Here is a 21,958-nt window from a genome sequence, read left to right on the forward strand (position 1 = left end):
TAAAATTGAGATTGATGATATTTCACACCAATAAATGTTTAAAGTTTAAACAATATTTTATTTCCATGCAATGAAAACCTGGACTGGTCAAAAGACACATTGACCATTTGATGACCACTCCTGTGCACATAATCGATACAATTTTGGTAACAACACATTACAGAAAATTATATAAGATACATTATTTCTTACATAGTGTGATTTAGCTCATCTAAAGTAGTAAAACTTAATTAATATGATAAATGTATCTGTATTATTGAAAAATATTCATCATCTTATTACAGAAAAAATGTATCTTATATAGTGTGATTTAGCTCATCTAAAGTAGTAAAACTTAATTAATATGATAAATGTATCTGTATTATTGAAAAATATTCATCATCTTATTACAGATAATTTGATCTTTTGCTGTTTCAGTATATATACTACTGTAAAGAAATTATGACTTATTCATCTGTCATTTAATCGGGTGTTCTTTAACTTCTTTTGAGTAGTATATATGCCGAAAAAGCAAAAGATCAAACTGATCTATTTCCCATGAAGAAATGATACATTCATAGTAAAACAATAGACAAATATATTGTGCCCTAACATTGAATCACATTTCAAGGTTAAAAAATGTTGCTAGGCTACCGCTATTTGATACCTGTAAAAGTGCATGTTGTTTGTGAAATGGCTGTCAGCTGTGAGCGTGGCACTAGTGGAGTCAATATGATCTGGAAAATATTATGTAAGACAAGATGTAAACACTTTCTTCTTGGTAGATTAGAGATGAACATAAATGTAGATAAAACAAGATAAAACATGATAAAACTTTTAATCTTTTGACCCTTTAAGAGGAAAGAGGGGAGGTTTTGATACTGATCTGTAACGGCAATTCTTGGTTAAAATGTACTTAGTGCACATCTTGGATGAACACTGTGAGAATTAGACGATGGGATTTTGTTCACATTTTTGTTTGATTGTGTAGGATTTTTTTTTGGCGGGGAGGGGGGTTGGGGGTGGGGGGGAGGTTTGGGGTGAGGATGGGGTTGGTTTGTGAAAGGGTGGAGGAAAGAAAAGAAATTAATGGATACAAATGTTAAATAGCTTTAATCTACTAAAGAGAATTTCAAATTCATCATTATCATTATTATAGTATTCTTCGTTTAATTTAAGACAGTGCGTGGATAGTGAAAATGGTAAGAAGGGATTAAATAACATTTGGAATAAATATGATTTGTAACAAGCATAGGGCACGTAAAGGAATTAATTACCCTCAAAGCTCACTCTCAGAGAGTGGTGTTTAGAGAGTAGACAAATGCTAACACTTATCATAAATGAATGACTTATCACTAAGACTGGTTGAGCCTCTGAAGTTAAAATTGACATGGAAGCATATATACCAAAGATAATCCTCGTGAGATTGGTGGTTTTAATTTTACTTTTAGTACCAGTGTAGATGATAAAATTGTTCACCTTTTCTCCAAACTTGATCTTGAGCTTCTAAGATGATGGTTGGCAGGTTTGAAGTTCGGGTAACAAATTAAATGGTGATGATGGATAGTTGGGGTGTAATAAAGACATTATTAGTGTGAATATTAAGGAAATGATAGGGGGATCTATGTTCGCTAATAGTAAGGATTACAAGAAAAAAGATTTTAAGTGAGGGCAGAGACATACTGTAATTATGGTAATTATTGTTTTATGATAGTTTCATGAAAGAATACTTTGATGCTGTTTTTTTATAGTTACTTGACACTGTGAGAAATGTATTCAAGACAGGTGAAGTATTTTGTGTGTGATTTAGGGGAGGAGTTTTCAGGGGGTCAGTCAGACGACAAGGCCAAGTTGACCAGTAGTTGACCACTGACCACACTAGGAAGACCAGCTTACAATAGCCGCGTGTTAACACAAACAAACAACTCACAAATCTAACTATTTGACCTCAGATTTCCTTGTTTAGATAACACCTGAGGGATGGTAGACAGACATGTCTATTGCAATGGATCAGTCGTCACTGGGCTGAGAGCCTATGCAGGCTGATAGCTGTACTGTTGTCTATTGCAGTCACGGGCATGTACATTACACTAGAGTTCTTCCGCACTGAAATAGGGTGAACATGTTGATTACAGGGGGAATATGTACATTTCACTAGAATTTCAGTAAGATGTAATAGCTATCCTTTCGGTATATTTGTCTTGTACATTTCACTCATTTCAACCATACTTTGGAAGATATTTCAGATGTTCTGAAATTGACAACAAACACCCCAAAATACACATCTGTGATTATGATGATTGTGAGATAATGAGAAAACAATCTGTTTCCATGACAATTTGGTGATTGGATTCAGCTTGTTCATGGCAATTTATTACATTACATTTATCATATTACTTATCAGGTTTACTTATAAAATCTTTTCAAGGTCAGCTAATTGTTATAACATAACATGTAGTTCATAGAATTTTGGTAATAATGTTGGTTTTGACGCCAATCTGAAAAAGAGTTTTGAAAATTCAATGAAAGAATGCTTGAAACGTAAACTGTAAAATGGGCAAAAGTTGCTGGACAAATAACCACACACACTGGCCGATACTGAAATGCCAAGTCAGCACTTTTGAACTGAGCAAGGTTATGGAGGAGAGAGGTGTTATGTATGTTCAACGGGCAAATCATGAACATGAAAACAGAATTACAGACAATATTTGCCAGACATGACTGTTCATGGTTGACACATATGGATAGAAAAGTATTTTGCTGACGAAGACAGGTTCTGAACAGCTCTTGACACTTACATATCAACTGGAGTTACGTTTGTTTACAGCTGTCTGAACAATGAAGCTGGCCTGTGCTTACACCTTGAGTGCATACTGCACCTTACATGACTTGAAAATATAACCAGATTTTCACATTTGTTAATTATTAATGCTTTAAAAGATATACCAATAATATACATGAAATATAAGATCTAGTGATGAGTGAGTTTTAATGCTGCTTTTAATTTTTTTTAAAAATATGGTCATCATTCTATCAAAATTGAATTAGAATTGAATTTCAGAAAATACAATATCCTGAAATGATGGAGCCATGCTTTCTCTTTAAAACAAAATATAACATGTCATGTGTTAATACAATTGAGTGAGTGAGTGAGTTTGATTTTACGCCACTTTTAGCAATATTCCAGCAATATCACGGCGGGGGACACCAGAAATGGGCTTCACACATTGTACCCATGTCGGGAATCGAACCCGGGTCTTCGGCGTGACGAGCGAACGCTTTAACCACTAGGCTACCCGACCGCCCCTTAATACAATGAAGAAATGGCAGCCATAACAATATACCCTGACAAAAAATCATTTGTAATTTATGCTGTTTCTGTTGTTATGAAATGGACATGGAAATATGTGACAAGAGTCATGTATACTTCTCTTTACGAGAGCTTAAAGTCTGCTCACTCTACTTCCACCATGTAATTGATAACTATTGTCATCAACCTGTAGTACTCCATATAACATCCATATCGTCAGTTGCTTGTCAACAGGTGTGAAATTGACAACTCTGCAGGTGTTTGACAGAACAATTGACAACTGTACCTGCGGAGGTTTTCATTTAAGGTGTTAATAAAACTGGTCTTCGTATGTCGACACTTGAGAATATCTTGGCAACTGCATGTGTTAGTATCAAGCCGATGCTTGTTATTTTCATTGCAGTAAGAAATACAACCTGTGCTCATTTCAAAGCTCATCTTGACATGATTTTAGTTTATTAAGAATTTAAAGTGGCAAATGTCTCCTATCTCCTGAGGGTAGAGTAAATAGTTGTTTCAATAAATATACTGAATATTTTATTTCTCTGACGCTGTGATTAAGTGGGAGATATATATGACTGTGTTACTGACTGGGTAACTTAGTACTATAGAAGATAAATACTGTCTGCAAGGAAATTCTACAACACTGGTATGTTACACACAGATACATGGGGTTTGGGTCTTGGCGATTCGAGGTTAAATTGGGGTTAAGGCGGACATTAGAAATGACGAGGAAGTTATTATGCCTCTCAGACATCAGTAGCCAGAAGACTCTGGTCATCAAGCTTGGTTCTGGTTTAATTCTCTGTAAGGATACAGTGTGGTGAGATTAATCTCGGTGTCCATGTTGTATTGCTAGAATATTAAAGTGGCAATATGCATACTCCTTCACTAAGTTATGTGGGACTGAGGTTGGAATTAAGACCTCTATGAACAACACTTATGTTGTAATGTATATATCTGCCAATCGTGTGTCAATAACATGGTCCCTGTATGTATAGGCTGTTGAAGTATCGGTTACATTTAACATGTTCAAGCTGTATATGACTACAAGGGTTAGAACTGTTGAGAGGTTCATAGGGGTATAGGATTTTGAGGCTGAGGTTGAGGCTAGATTTGAGACGGAGGCAGAGGTTAAGGTTGTGGTTGAGGTTGAAGCAGGAATTGAAGTTAGAGATAAGGCTGTGGTTGATGTTGATGTTGTGGTTGATGTTGTGGTTGAGGTTGTGGTTGAGGTTGAGACAGAGGTTGAGACAGAGGTTGAGGGTGAGTTGATGTTGATTTTGTGGTTGAAGTTGAGGTTGTGGTTGTGGTTGAGGCTGGGTAGAGTGTGATGTTAAGGTTGATGTTGAGATTGTGTTGAGGTTGTGTTGAAAATGTGTTAAGGTTGATGTTGATGTTGTGTTGAGGTGGAGGTTGAGGTTGGGATTTATCATGGTTGCATTCTTACTAGTTGAAAATAGACTTGATTCAAATGCTGTTGAATGAGAGATAGTGTGCAGGTTGAATTAGGTGATTGGAGAACCTCATGTTCAGATGGGAATACATAGTTAGTAATATATAGTTAAATGAAGGATCAAGGTTGAGGCTGAAACTTTAGGTCAGTGGTTTGTTTGATTACAAAAAGGCCAAGGGTTTGATTCCTTCCTTTAACTTCTGTCTTAGCCCTGGGTTAAATCTTGACATGGATTGAGAAAAATTGTATAAATTAAGGAAACAGAAGTGATCTAAAAAATTAATTTATCATACAAATCTGATCATGATGAATTGCTTCCTAGTTCTGAAAAATACAAAATTATTGCTTTGATGTTATTTAAACATACCACAGGAGTGGTGTGTAGTCATGTACAAAGGCTTCCGTTTCTCGTATATTCCAGCCATCACTCACAGAGTCGACAAGTGTTTCTCTACACCAGGCTCTGATAGCCTTCATTCATGAAAACCAGAAGAGATATGGATAATAATTATTGCCCAAGGTTGTTAATTGTTTCCTGATGGGTCCAAAGTTTGGATGACACTACTGGGTGCATTAAAAAACAGGCTTGTCAATTATCATTCATTTGCTATGTGTCACTAGACCAATGGAATATCTGTTACCTGTGACTGTCACCGAGAAGGGCCAGGTTCCCTTTACGTACCACTTACGTCTTGTGAATGAAATCAACAACTTTCTGGTGTTGTCCATTTCAAACAATCCTAGTTTAACACTCCTACATCAGCAATCAGCTGTGTCATTGGTGGCTTATGGTGGCTGGGTGAACTAAAGACCTTTCTCTTAATATATTCATGGTAATACATCATAGTTTGTTAAAACTTCAAGATTACTTGTGGATCAAAGTCAAAGTATGTCACAGTTTACATATGAGAAGTCAAAGTATGAAATTAATATGACCTGTTTCTCTTTGAAGAGATCTCTTGTTGATTAATATAAAGGCTACTTTGCCTTAGCTTCTGAGTCATGCAACATTCTTATTACATGAGACACAATTTCATGATTTCCAAGATATGACCAAAATGTAACTGAAAGTATTATGAAACTAACAAGACTACTGAAATGTACTTGAAGTATTATGAAACTAACAAGACACTGTACTGAAATGTACTTGAAGTATTATGGAACTAACAAGACACTATACTGAAATGTACTTGAAGTATTATGAAACTAACATGACACTGTACTGAAATGTACTTGAAGTATTATGGAACTAACAAGACACTGTAGTGAAATGTACTTGAAGTATTATGAAACCAACAAGACACTGTAGTGAAATGTACTTGAAGTATTATGGAACTAACAAGACACTATACTGAAATGTACTTGAAGTATTATGAAACCAACAAGACACTGTAGTGAAATGTACTTGAAGTATTATAAAACTAACAAGATTATACTGAAATGTACTTGAAGTATTATGAAACTAACAAGACTACACTGAAATGTAATTGCAGTGTTATGAAACTAACAAGACACAGAAATGAACAAAACAGTTTTGAAATGTAATGTATTAAGAAAGTGGGAAGACACAGAAATGAACAGGGCTATATGCAATGTAATTGAAGTATTTAGAAACTGGGAAGACACAGAAATGAACAGGACTATACTGCATGTAATTGAAGTATTTAGAAACTGGGAAGACACAGAAATGAACATGACTATACTGCAATGTAATTGAAGTATTAAGAAACTGGGAAGACACAGAAATGAACTGGACTATACTGAATTAAAGCTAAAGTTTTTCAAACTTAACAAGACACTGAAATTAAGATGACCCATATGCAACACATCCAAGATGTATCAGTTATCTGACTTCAGATCAAAGAAAACCAAGACAGTCTCCATGAATCTCAGCTTGAACCAGACACTTCAATTGAAACTTACAACCTCAACACCTGCAATGTACTAGTTCTTTTCTTACATGTGATATAGGTTCTATGTCTACTATTGCTGGTGATGCAAAACTAAGGAAGGCATGGTTTAATGACATTCACACACTCATCCCTGTTTACCTATCACATGTTTGTCTCTATTGATAAAAAATATGGTATCTTTCAGTCATCTGTTTATATCAAGAAAACTAATGACGTCCTTCTTGTAGGCCATTAAGTGCTATTTATTAGATGCTAATATCAGTAATGCTGAACAACAAGAAAACAAACACATCGTGGGTCAAAGCACAAACATTGAGTTTGTAAAATACTGTGAAAATTGGTATGTGTTGAATTTACCCAGGAATATCAAGTGCTAGTACAGCTAGTATGGTTCACTACTCTGTCTATAATAGCAAAAGCAACTTCTTTAAATTGCTGGTGTCGGTTTCACACTGAAGCAAATCACGAATGTTTCGGGTCAACCTTTCCTTGACTTAAACATCATGCAATATGAAAAACCCTTACGCAGATTTAAAACTCTTGCACATGACTGGTCCTCCCATGAAATTTGATACTGAAAGGTTACGAATGTGTTTACCCCTTAATGCAGGTAGGGGCCTTAGACAAGGGCAGGTAACTCTATGCCCAGACTGGTGGCAGGTAGCAAGATGGGTCATTTGGATAGAGCCAAGATCGTCATTACGGGATAATCAGCGACTAATAAATCGCTGACTCAGGGGATTTTATGTCTGGTCTCAGCTAACACTGATTTCTTGCTTTTCTGTCTGTTATAGTGAAACAAGGGCATTATTTGAAGCTAGCTATAGAGTAGCTGACTTTGAAAGCTGTTATGCTAATTGATTTTGACACGAAATTGTCAGAGTTGATACGAACCTTGAACTAGCTGAATGTGAGACTTCAAATGTAAGAAGATTGTCTCCTGTTGTTTTTGTATGGAGTGTTTTTGTCAACAGTTTAAAAATAGTTTCTTCCAATGACATGATGAATAAAGGCTATAAGATTGTAAAATGAATTGTTATAACTAAATGGAAAGTTAAATATTTAAAATATTTGTGTGTGAATACATTCTTAGAATGAATATATGATGTTAAAGATAAACAAATATGTATGGTATGGAAAATGCCATGCTTATCATTACATTCTGATGTCATTCACTAGTCTGTTTGTTTGTTTGTTGTTTAATGCTGCACTCAGCAATATTCCAGCTATATGACGGCGGTGTGTAAATAATCGAGTCTGGGCCAGACAATCCAGTGACTGACATCATGAGTATTGACACGCAATTGGCACGCAATGAAATGCATCAACCAAGTCAGCGAGCCTGACCAAACAAACCTGTGTGCTTTAAATAGTATAACACTATACAGGCATAATATGGTTGAATGTGTTCATTCACTTTCTGCTCAATTCCCTATGTTAAACATCTATATAGTTTATAAATTTGAGGAAATCCTTGTATTAGTTTACACCTCTGTCATGGACTCTATCATGGGAAAGCAATATGAAAAGATTAAGTTTGCATTGTAAAAATACAACATAATAACTTGCTGAAATGCCCTTTATAATGCATACTATTCACTTGCGTTTTACATGCAGATAAAGGTGTAAGGGAAGTAACTCTGTTTGAACTATCTTTCACCAGACACATTAATGACCCTTTTTAAACCACATTTAAAAAAAAATTTGAACACGTTAAGATCTTATAACAAGAATATGACTTTGATAAATAGATTTACATGAACTTCTATTTGTTCAAGTCGCAATAATTGGGGTATTTATGATTCTGAATATATTTTGTGGCATCTGCAAACCAGTGCCAGAAGAAATGTACACGTTGCCATGATTTATGAAGATGTTAATGTTGAGTAATTTGTTGTCTCAGCGCCTTCCACGTGTTTCCAACCAGGCCATATAGACCAACTGTCATACATTGAAAAAAGTTTCTGTAGGAATTCCAATGCTTATAATTATATCATGCCAAGTTGAATACTGCTGTTCCACATGAGGGATTACGTTTCACCATGAAGGTGACAGAGATGATAAAAAAATGATTAATCTTTCCACCAAACCGTGCATTAAATTGTGGTAGATTTCAATCCTAAAGTCTTGAACACGGTTCTTGGTGCACCATGTTTAGGATCTGTCAACCATGACAGTTTATGACAAATCCATCTGTTGGTTACCAGTGGGTACATTTGGGCGTTTTTGTCAAAATCAACATCTTTGAAATAGACATTTGTCTATTTCCGGTCATAAAATCTTGTTTTCTCAGACTTTTGAACCTAGAGACTGGGTTTATGTGGAGGAAAAATTAACACTCTTGTTTTAATCACTTCTACTTTTTCCCCTAGATCAGTAATTTAGCTACATAGAACATTTTGTTGACATGTTGTCAAAGTTATTTCTTTTTAACAAATTTAGCTTGAAAATGTTCAGACTGTAAACCTAACATACAAACTTTCCCGACATTGTAAGAGATGTACTTGGTAATACCCTCAATGAGTTCAAACCTATAAATTACGAATTTGTTGACAACAAATTTATTCTCGGGTGATGGTGAGCATGTCTAAAATAATCCTTCTCACTGAGGCTGTTAACATTGTTTAGAAATTTACGAAGCTGTTAGCATAGGGATACATTGTTGTCGGTTCATTTAAATGCTAATCTCTCCAACTGCACTGCCATACAAGAGTCTGGGGTGGTCAAGTATGACGCCCAAATAGCCATGTATACTTGAAATGGGTTCGATTTTAAGTACACTTCTGTTGTGTTGAAAATACGATTTCATACAAGTGAACTGACAGGCAGTTTAAAGAATTTCAAAGCAAGGAGTTTTCAGAATGTAGAGTCCGTGAATGTATAAGTGTGTACTGCTACATTGACAAAGTTGTGATGCCTGGTGTTATTGTGGAGAAAAGTCAGTGCTCTGCTATCTTGAAGTCAGTCTGGCAAGCTGATATTGATTAGGCTGACTTAATGTCACTTGACATGCAATGACCTCATACATTTCTTTCCAGGGACATTTGCTATGACACATTTTGGAAGGATTTATGTGTTTGTTGTTTTTCGTAATTAATTGTTTTTTTGTTGTCTGTCTATCAGTCTATCTATTCATTCACTTCCTCCTTCCTTCTTTATCATCTATCATTCATTCTTCACTTCACCTTCTTCCCTCCTTCCATCTATCCCATCCTATCATTCATTCTTCACTTCACCTTCTTCCCTCTTCTATCTATCCCCTCCTATCATTCATTCTTCACTTCACCATCTTCCCTCCTTCTGTCTATTCCCTCCTATCATTCATTCTTCACTTCACCTTCTTCCCTCTTCTATCTATCCCCTCCTATCATTCATTCTTCACTTCACCTTCTTCCCTCCATCCATCTATCCCCTCCTATCATTCATTCTTCACTTTACCGTCTTCCCTCCTTCTGTCTATTCCCTCCTATCATTCATTCTTCACTTCACCTTCTTCCCTCTTCTATCTATCCCCTCCTATCATTCATTCTTCACTTCACCTTCTTCCCTCTTCTATCTATCCCCTCCTATCATTCATTCTTCACTTCACCGTCTTCCCTCCTTCTGTCTATTCCCTCCTATCATTCATTCTTCACTTCACCTTCTTCCCTCTTCTATCTATCCCCTCCTATCATTCATTCTTCACTTCACCTTCTTCCCTCCATCCATCTATCCCCTCCTATCATTCATTCTTCACTTTACCATCTTCTCTCCTTCTGTCTATTCCCTCCTATCATTCATTCTTCACTTCACCTTCTTCCCTCTTCTATCTATCCCCTCCTATCATTCATTCTTCACTTCACCTTCTTCCCTCCTTCTATCTATCCCCTCCTATCATTTATTCTTCACTTCCTCTCTCTTTCTATCACCTGCATTCATTCTTCACTTCACCTTCTTCCCTCCATCCATCTATCCCCTCCCATCATTCATTCTTCACTTCACTGTCTTCCCTCCTGTCTATTCCCTCCTATCATTCATTCTTCACTTCACCTTCTTCCCTCTTCTATCTATCCCCTCCTATCATTCATTCTTCACTTCACCTTCTTCCCTCCTTCTATCTATCCCCTCCTATCATTTATTCTTCACTTCCTCTCTCTTTCTATCACCTGCATTCATTCTTCACTTCACCTTCTTCCCTCCATCCATCTATCCCCTCCCATCATTCATTCTTCACTTCACTGTCTTCCCTCCTGTCTATTCCCTCCTATCATTCATTCTTCACTTCACCTTCTTCCCTACTTCTGTCTATCCCCTCCTATCATTCATTCTTCACTTCTTCCTTCCTCCCTCTTTCTATCACCTCCTGCATTCATTCTTCACTTCACCTTCCTTTTTCCCTCCTTCTATCCATCATCTTCTAGCATTCGTTCATCTATCAAGTAATTCATCTAATTAATAGTTTACCTGACAATCATGCTTTTATTTCCCTACTTTCTTTCCCTCCTTCCTCCTACTCTAATCACTCATTCCTCCATTTCCACATCCTCTAATTTTTCCATTTATTCAATTATGATTTAAACTTTCAATTCACCCCCGTGGCTGTATTTTCCATCTTTCCAAAACCTCTATCAACATATCATGTCAATCCCCATACAAAACCATTTAAAAAACCCAACATTAAATTTAGATTTAAACAATTAATGAAATTTACGCAATTTGCAAAAATATTACTTAAACAAGGTGCCCTTATTTTAGAGGTGTCTAGCAGACAGGCATTAAGGCAGGCTGTCAGGCGTGACAGACTCAAGACCATCCATTGACAGACTAGCCTATTACCTGTTTTGACAGAGCCGTGTGCCTACCACTGATATTATCATAGAATTAGAAGTGTTGTGGCAGTTCATGACTCCTAGGGAATTTATGTTGATCATTTATTGTGCTGAGGCGGAGCTATGTTTGTTGCTTATGTCATGTGACTGACACTGAGGACACATGTCTCAGATGACTTGCTTTTTATGAATATCCAGAGTGCAAAAACTACTGGGATCAAGAATCTGATATGTTCTGAATCAACCTAAACCATTAAGACATTAATTTACCCAGAGCTACCTAATGTGAAAGTGTACCTACATATTCTCATATTTAAGCAATATAGTATGTTGTATGTTAACAGATATGGAACAACAGTAAGCTGTCATATTTGTTTAATTTCAATCATGCAAATAAATCCGACTGTGTTAAGCTTATTGGAAATACTTATACGGATAATTCATGACAAACATTGGCTCCAAAGAGTCAAGTTTAACAAAAACAGCTTGTACATATGTCCAATTGATTAACCTTGTGAAATGTAGAGAGTGACTTTGGAGTCAATTTGTCAGTGTTGTAGATCATTGCTCTGATAGCATATTATTACAACTGGCCTGTATTTATCCAATTGTTTCCCTGTGATTTTTTTCATTGCTTTTTCTAAAGATGAAAACAAGAAATCTGTGTCTTTTTAGGAATTTGAAACCTAATCTCAGGGATGGAATGATATACCAGCAAAGAGGAAAAAACAGCCCCCACGTTTCCTAAATGTGCCATGTCCCCATGCATGGATCTTGATGCTATCTTAGTTTTTTATGACTTACACTTTTGTCTAAATAAATCCATTGTGAAAATAAATACCTCCGCTCTCGATTAGCATATTTTCTTACGGACATATGTAAGTTATTTCTTCATGTGGAACGATTGCTAACAGACTGGATTCTCCCGGATAGAAATATGTGTAGATAAGAGAATTGTTTAGTCCTATGGGCTCCAAATTGTCTTTGATATACACATAACATTCCTTCCATGCAGGTTTACTTTCAATTATGAAATCCAAATCTGATGGAATAAAACCAACAAATGGGGATTCATTTGAAAGATAATTCTGTTTATGTTCATATGAAACTCGAAGATAAAACAGTTTTAAATATTTCTTTTTTTTAATCGACATGCGCTTGATAAAGATATTTTACAAGACGGTACAAATCTTTGCTTAGGTCCTTAGTACAATCACCATGCTTTACTAAGAATGTGTAAAGATGTTTGATTTTATCATGTCCATCTGCGCCTTCGTGGGTTACATAAATCATTTTTATTCTTCACTGCTGTTCCTAATATAACTTTGAAGTGTGTTCTATCCTACCAGGAATGTCAGGGACTAACACAATCAGTAGAATGTCAAGTTTGCAGAGGGCCAAAAATCAAAAGACTGCTTGAGGCTATAGCTGAATACCGTACCTGTACAGAATCATAACTACATGGATTAAGGCTTTGATGTTTTACCTGTCCTCGTTTTCACCTGTCAGGTGTTTTCGACACAGGTGAATGTCTGTTGTGTTTCACCTGTGCTCTTGGATCTCATTTGACATTGAGGACAATCTGTACACTGTATTTCTTATTTATTGGTGATGCTTTTGGAATGTAAATTATGTAAATTATACGAAGTCAGAAGTATGAACTAGTCCAGGCATATGTCTGTAGCACAGGTAGAAGATATTTCCATCATTCTTGTCACTTTCTTTCCATTCCATGCAAATGCAAGTCAGTAGATAAATGCAAGTCATTCTCAGGTATAATCAACATAGAAAGTGCATATTGTGCAAAATATTTAGCAGTGAAACAAAGATATTATTATTTGGATACCGTATATCCTTTATATCCTTTGGTTTTTAAATGCCATATAAAAATAGCAGAGAAAACCTCTCAAGCTTATGTCAATAATTAAAAACTGTTTGAGTTTGATGATCACATGAACTGAGCTGGTTCCAAGGTCTCTGAGATACAATGTCTGCATTGTGGCCGAGTCTGTATAGGTTTTACATATAAACAAACTTACACAAGTGTTACACAATGTCACAGCATGTGTTGGCCCAGGAAGAGGGTGTAATCCACAGGCAAGTACCGTACATGTCAGTGTATGTGTACATGATAGCCACATCCTTCAATGTTAACGATTACTCATTACCGTACATATCAGTGTCTGTGTACATGATATCCCAGCCTTCAACCAATGCAGCTACACATTACCGTACATGTCAGTGTATATGTACATGTCATACCGAAAGATGTTAAAGGATGGTACTTGTTGTTACCCTGCCTGGTGCTTGTCAATAAGGGGCTAAAACAAGGACTGGTCGGCTCGGAGTCAGTACACTGTGTTTGAGTGGGGTATTCATGTTAAACTGCGGCATGGTATTTCCGTGGGCTAGCACTATATAATCGGCATCAGTCCAGACTAGTACAAGCAGCCGCACACACACATCACACGCACGCACATTCGCACATATGCATGCACATGTATAAGTGCAATAATCGTGAATGCGACGTTCAGCCCCATTTCACCTCACCTCACCTCCTTCAACAGAGCAATTATTCATCACTGTACATGGCAGTGTATTTGTACATGATATCGACATCGTTCCAGCTTTTCTATTACTCACTACCATACACATCTCTCTGTATGTACATGATATCAGCATCCTTCAGCCATATATATTTAACAGTTACTACTGTACCTAACCCAGTAAATGTATGTTATTTTACACATTTTGGCCATAGCTTTTACAGACTGTTAATCTGCATGTTCCTTTCAGTGTATATGGGCATGATTGTCAGATTGAGTGGTACTGATGCTGACATATGTGGGCATCAGTATGATATGAAGGACATTTGAACACACATTTCAAGCCACACAAACATTAACAGTGTATATGTATACACAAGATGTAAGCACAGTTTTCTCAAAGCAGACATGCAAAACCAGTCATATCAGAGAACATTGTAACATTTCTGTTCTATTCTGATAGCAGTGTTATTGACATACATAGGCATGAAATAACATCTTCCATCATACTTGTCCAATGTGCCACATATGAATCTAGTTCTGAACAGAAAAGCTATAAACTTTCAATGTTTACTATATACATGTTTTCCTCTTGGTTATCAACTGTAAAGGTTTGTCAGGCATTTTTTTACAGAGGTTACAGTATTATGTCCAAATGGCTGGGGATGGGGATAGGGGGATGGGGATGGAGGGATAGGGGTTGAGGGCAGGAGGATGTTAAGCTTGGTGTGTGGAGTGTTGTCAAACTGTGGTGTCAGTTCAATCTGATAAGGGCCTGAGTTTATTATGGTAAGATGTGGGGGAGGGGGGGTAGTGGTGCTGTAGGGGTGAGGGTATAGTTCCATGACACTGTATAGAACACACCTGCTCCAGTAATGAGAGGGGGAGGGTTTGGGGGAAGCATAGGCTTTAGGCATCTGCATCCCCTTAGGTTCGGAGGTTTATTTAGCAAGGAAACTAGCCGATACTCTCTCTTGAAGAAAATTGGAATATAATTTGTTATTGTACAGATTCACCAACTTGGGGGCGAGTACAAGAGATACGAATTATTCATGGATTGAAATACTTTAGGATGGTGATATTGATAATAATGCACTATTTTTATTGATGGAACCTGGGTAGATACCAGATACAAGATAGTTATTGTGCAAACGTTTCATGCAGTGACAATATTCTGTAAACTACTGGTAAATTAACATATACGTAATAATCACGGTAAGAACCAATACAAAATTTAAGTGTTATGACCTAAGAATATCAGTAGAGTGGGCATCACATCGAAGGAATTTTTGCAATTATAAGTAAGCTTTTCTGTAAAGGGCTCTGTTAGTAGCACTGTCTTATTTACATTTTGAAATGATACTTGAAATGAGTCTGAAATATAATGGTTTTCTAACGACAGTTGCAATAGGACTATAACCGCTGGTTAGTTTTGTTAAACTGAGTCTTTCCCAAACTACATTAATACATGCCATAGTCAAATAACTAACTTCTTGTAAGGGAATTCCAATGAGACAGGGGTCAGGTGAAGGGTCAAGGCCTGTGAATACAAGGCAACTGACCAGTGGTCACTTTCTATAGACTTGGTCAGTTTAAACATCAATATCTTATCAGCTTCCGGTCATTTGAGTGAAATATACGACATGTCAATTAAAATAACAACGGTTAACATAAAGAGTGAAGGACAAAAATGGTCTCCTTGCAAGTTCCCCCGTTACACTTCACAGTTCTTGTGTACAATAACTGTTAAGGCAGACTGAACTACTGTAATTTGAAAGAAGTTGAAGGTAATGATTGGATTAACAATTGTGCTTTAACTTTGGCACATGAATGCTTTTAGATTTATGGTCAAATTTATGTGGCGTATTTCAGAGACCTGTGAAAGACGTTTGGGCATTCAATGTTGCTGTCATTAGTCAGATCAGTGAGCAAACAATGACCAATGTTTGCTGACACGCTGCCCAAGCTTTTTTTCATAGCCAGTGTTAATAAATCAATAAACAATGTCTATCGTCTACTCAGCAGTTCAGAGTCTTTGCTGGTGACTAACAGCCGATCCAACTGCTTACATGGTGTTTTTCAAGTGTCTAAATCATTACCACATGAAGAGAAAATTGTAACATGTATATTATGTTTGAGTTAATAAATTAACCTTGGTGATATTATCTTTGAATTAATTCTTTTTCTGCAGCCATTTATTAAAAAATATATGTAATGGAAATGTATTAATATTGATATAACCAGCATATCCACACCATTCACGAACACAAAACAAACATCCACACAGGATATGATGATATCTACCTGATATGACATATAAACATGACATATTTTCTTTTTTCATTGTAAATACCTTCCTCTGTCTGTTTCCCTTAAATTTATTTTCATTACCTATTGTGATTTTGTATATTATTTTTCTTTTTAAATTCTGTATGTTTGTTATTCCCTGTATATTTCATGTTGTCAGTCTTGCATGTAATTCATCCATCATATGGTAGGGGAGTAGTTAAATCCTTGCTCTTCACAATGAAATCCTGGGTGTGATTCCACATGGGTATAATGTGTGACATCTATTGCTGATGTCCATCCCATGATATTGTTAAATTTTTGCTGAAAGTGGCAAAACAAACATACTCACTCATTCATTGATCATATTCTGATGTTACTGATATCCTTTATTTCATGTGTATTTCATACATGTTCATGTATATTTCATTTCCTCCTTACAGGGACCTGAAGATGGAAAACATCATGCTAGACGAAAAGAAGAAAAACATCAAAATTTGTGGTAAGTGAACCTTAAATAGATGATACACTAAGTAACATTGCACTAGACACATCAAGGCATTGAACATAAGCAATGATGATGAGGATGAGGACGAGGATGATTGTGATGATGACATGATGATGATGAAGAGGAAGAGGATTGTCATAATGATGAAGAGGATGATGAGGAGGAGGAGGAGGAGGATGATGATGATGAGGATGATGAGGATGAGGATGAGGATGATTGTCATAAGGATGAGGATGATTGTCATGATGAAAATGAGGATGATTGTCATGATGAGGAGGAGGATGATTGTCATGATGATAATGAGGATGATTGTCATGATGATAATGAGGATGATTGTCATGATGATAATGAGGATGATTGTCATGATGATAATGAGGATGATTGTCATGATGAGGAGGAGGATGATTGTCATGATGATAATGAGGATGATTGTCATGATGATAATGAGGATGATTGTCATGATGATAATGAGGATGATTGTCATGATGAGGAGGAGGATGATTGTCATGATGAGGAGGAGGATGATTGTCATGATGATAATGAGGATGATTGTCATGATGATAATGAGGATGATTGTCATGATGATAATGAGGATGATTGTCATGATGATAATGAGGATGATTGTCATGATGATGATGAGGATGATTGTCATGATGATAATGAGGATGATTGTCATGATGATGATGAGGAGGAGGAAGATGATGATGAGGATGATTGTCATGATGATGATGAGGTTGAGGATGATTGTGATGATATGATGATGATGAAGAGGAAGAGGATTGTCATAATGATGATGATGATGATGAGGATGATGATGATGATGATGAGGAGGATGATTGTCATAAGGATGAGGATGATTGTCATGATGAGGATGAGGATGAGGATGATTGTCATGATGATAATGAGGATGATTGTCATGATGATAATGAGGATGATTGTCATGATGATAATGAGGATGATTGTCATGATGATAATGAGGATGATTGTCATGATGAGGAGGAGGATGATTGTCATGATGATAATGAGGATGATTGTCATGATGATGATGAGGAGGAGGAAGATGATGATGAGGATGATTGTCATGATGATAATGAGGATGATTGTCATGATGATAATGAGGATGATTGTCATGATGATGATGATGAGGAGGAGGAAGATGATGATGAGGATGATTGTCATGATGATAATGAGGATGATTGTCATGATGATAATGAGGATGATTGTCATGATGAGGAGGAGGATGATTGTCATGATGATAATGAGGATGATTGTCATGATGATGATGAGGAGGAGGAAGATGATGATGAGGATGATTGTCATGATGATAATGAGGATGATTGTCATGATGATAATGAGGATGATTGTCATGATGATGATGATGAGGAGGAGGAAGATGATGATGAGGATGATTGTCATGATGATAATGAGGATGATTGTCATGATGATAATGAGGATGATTGTCATGATGAGGAGGAGGATGATTGTCATGATGATAATGAGGATGATTGTCATGATGATGATGATGAGGAGGAGGATGATTGTCATGATGATGATGAGGAGGAGGAGGAGGATGATTGTCATGATGATAATGAGGATGATTGTCATGATGATAATGAGGATGATTGTCATGATGATGATGATGAGGAGGAGGATGATTGTCATGATGATAATGAGGATGATTGTCATGATGATGAGGATGATGATGAGGATGATTGTCATGATGATGATGATGAGGAGGAGGATGATTGTCATGATGATGATGATGAGGAGGAGGATGATTGTCATGATGATAATGAGGATGATTGTCATGATGATAATGAGGATGATTGTCATGATGAGGAGGAGGATGATTGTCATGATGATAATGAGGATGATTGTCATGATGATAATGAGGATGATTGTCATGATGATGATGATGAGGAGGAGGATGATTGTCATGATGATAATGAGGATGATTGTCATGATGATGATGATGAGGAGGAGGATGATTGTCATGATGATGATGATGAGGAGGAGGATGATTGTCATGATGATAATGAGGATGATTGTCATGATGATGATGAGGAGGAGGAAGATGATGATGAGGATGATTGTCATGATGATAATGAGGATGATTGTCATGATGATAATGAGGATGATTGTCATGATGATGATGATGAGGAGGAGGATGATTGTCATGATGATAATGAGGATGATTGTCATGATGATGATGATGAGGAGGAGGATGATTGTCATGATGATGATGAGGAGGAGGAGGAGGATGATTGTCATGATGATAATGAGGATGATTGTCATGATGATAATGAGGATGATTGTCATGATGATGATGATGAGGAGGAGGATGATTGTCATGATGATAATGAGGATGATTGTCATGATGATGAGGATGAGGAGGAGGATGATTGTCATGATGATAATGAGGATGATTGTCATGATGATAATGAGGATGATTGTCATGATGATGAGGATGAGGAGGAGGATGATTGTCATGATGATAATGAGGATGATTGTCATGATGATAATGAGGATGATTGTCATGATGATGATGATGAGGAGGAGGATGATTGTCATGATGATAATGAGGATGATTGTCATGATGATGATGATGAGGAGGAGGATGATTGTCATGATGATGATGAGGAGGATGAGGAGGATGATTGTCATAATGATGATGATAAGGAGGAGGAAGATGATGATGAGTATGATTGTCATGATGATGATGAGGATGATTGTCATGATGATGAGGAGGATGAGGATGATTGTCATAATGATAATGATGAGGAGGATGAGGAGGATGATTGTGATGATGACATGATGATGATGAGGAGGAGGAGGAGGATTGTCATGATGATGAGGATGATTGTCATGATGATGAGGAAGATGATGATGATAGTGATGAAGATGATGATGATGATGATTATGATGAGAATGAGGATGATTGTCATGATGATGAGGATGAAATAGATAGGATGTTTACTACTTCACCCAGTTTTGTTCTTGGCCTGAAATTGAAAATCATCACAGCACTAATGTGTAACAATCTGTCATCATAATCCTCTTACTTTTATCTCAGACCTTCCAGAAACATATACACACAGACATATACATACAAAAGTGTTCATAATACTCTTTGATCAGCATCTGAGCATAATGGTGTTTTGCAATTCTTTGCTATTTGTTTATTATTTTGCTTTCTCAATGAAAGTTGATGGAAAACCCAGTGTCCTTGATGACCCATAAGAAAAATATACCACCAAGACGTTAGGCCAGAGACAAGAACCCATAATACGGGCACCATTTTTTCTTTTGGAACGTTGACATCAAAGATATTGACTGTGTCTATGGACACCATCTGTGACTCCTATTAGGCAGGGGAAAGGCAATATTAGTTTTGCGAAAATGTTCATGGGGGTCATGGGAGCTGATACACGGATTGGCACTATCATATTTTCTTCACATCTTTTGAAATGACAGATGACAAAATAATGGCTGCCATGACCTTGACCTTTGTAATGAATTTTATGATGAAACTTTGTACGGGGTTGTGTTTTAATGAATCTGTGTTTTTCCAAATCATAGCAGTATATCTAACATTAAGAAGTTGATACTGACAGATGTCCTTTTGAGAGTTCTGAAATTATTGATCAGAAATAATTCTTCATTTCGTGACACATGGAAGTTTTTTTAACATTATTCATATTGATATGATTAAGAAGTTCAACAAAACTGTCTAATTTGTGCCATTTTGTAATACTAATTGGAGTCATCATATTCATAGAAAATTATTTTCAAATATTTCTTTCAATGAAAACAATAAATATCAAATCATTGTCAATCCTTTTAATAAATCATAATCACTTATAACAACATGACGAAACGATATTTGACAAATGTTGATAATTATGATTTCTGCTCATAGAAACAAACTCGACCATTTATAAGCCAATTTGGCAAACATTTGAAATTAGTCCAATTTTATGAGAAAAGTGACCTTAAAATGACTCCACACAAATTGATGGCAATTACTTACTGACCATTAAACCAGATTCTTGTAATTATATTTGTCAAAGTCACAAGTTCACCAAATATTGAGGCTTTTACCTAGATGTTTGGTAAGTTCATTGAACAGGGAACACTTTGAGGGATTCATATGAATAGATACAGGTTGGCATCATATATTTGCTTGCTCCTTCGCAGAGATAAATACCTAGCATGAGTTTAGTCCTGTGTTGATGGACAATTGGTCAAATATTGATTCAACCTGCTAACCTGAGCAAGACCCCCTGGACAATGGTCAGTATTTTTGAGGAGGCTAAAATGTAGGTGGACACAAACATGGTAGAAATTGAAGAAAATGCCAAATCATCTGATCCGTGTAGAGAATTGATATTTTCTTTCACATTTCTTGCAATTAGTTGGGTTGAGTCTGAATATTGTTATTGTAATAAAACGAAATAGATCAAGCCGAAGTGTGATGAAGTTTATGACAAGGGAAAAATGTGTAAATTATTTGGAATTTGAATGATATTTATGCCAGTAGATAATATTTATTTTTTTAAACACAGTTAAATGTTAAACTTGTGATTGAATAATTAAGAATCAGTATTGTTGAGTCATTTGAATATGTTTTTAAATTGTGGATAAGTTAAATGAAACAAACATTATTTTCCACTGTAATCATGCTGTGTCAGCAAGTTGTGTCACATTTAGCCTTGATGGACAAGCTGTCAAATAAGTGTTTGACCAATAGTGACCTTATGATAATTATACAGTAATTCACTGACACCGACAACCACTGAGCCCTATTTGGCATGTAAATCTGATAAATTATTTTTTTGTGCTTTATTAAAAGGAAATCTGTATTGAAAAAAATCAATCAACTACAAAAGGGAATCTTTTTCCATCATGAACATTGTTCTGCTGGTGTCCAGCAAGCCACTGACCACTGGTGACCACAGGTCAGTGGTCTTAAACCAGGGTCACACAGTCTTGAGAAAAGAAGCTGATGTCTCAATTTCTCTTGACCAAGTTTTTTTCAAGGTCAGATTTGACTCTATTGTTGGCCAGTGGTCAAGAGCTAACTGTCCATCTGCCAGTTGCATAGGGTGACACTGACTGGACATTTCTTTGGATAGAGGAGGGTGAAGGAGGG

The 21,958-nt window shown here is 36.4% G+C and overlaps 1 protein-coding gene across 5 annotated transcripts in view; it reads left to right on the top strand.

Annotated features, from left to right (window-relative positions):
• Positions 1-21,958, top strand: part of LOC124141191 (serine/threonine-protein kinase MARK1-like) — a 267,102-nt gene that overhangs the window by 189,231 nt on the left and 55,913 nt on the right. For all 5 annotated transcript variants that reach the window (XM_046509131.2, XM_046509137.2, XM_046509145.2 and 2 more), the window contains exon 4: positions 16,742-16,800. In XM_046509131.2, coding sequence (XP_046365087.1) covers positions 16,742-16,800 — 59 coding nt within the window. The remainder of the gene's footprint in view (positions 1-16,741; positions 16,801-21,958) is intronic.

Source organism: Haliotis rufescens, unplaced genomic scaffold (assembly GCF_023055435.1).
Source record: "Haliotis rufescens isolate VD_foot unplaced genomic scaffold, xgHalRufe1.0.p SCAF_2, whole genome shotgun sequence".
NCBI lineage: Eukaryota > Metazoa > Mollusca > Gastropoda > Lepetellida > Haliotidae > Haliotis > Haliotis rufescens.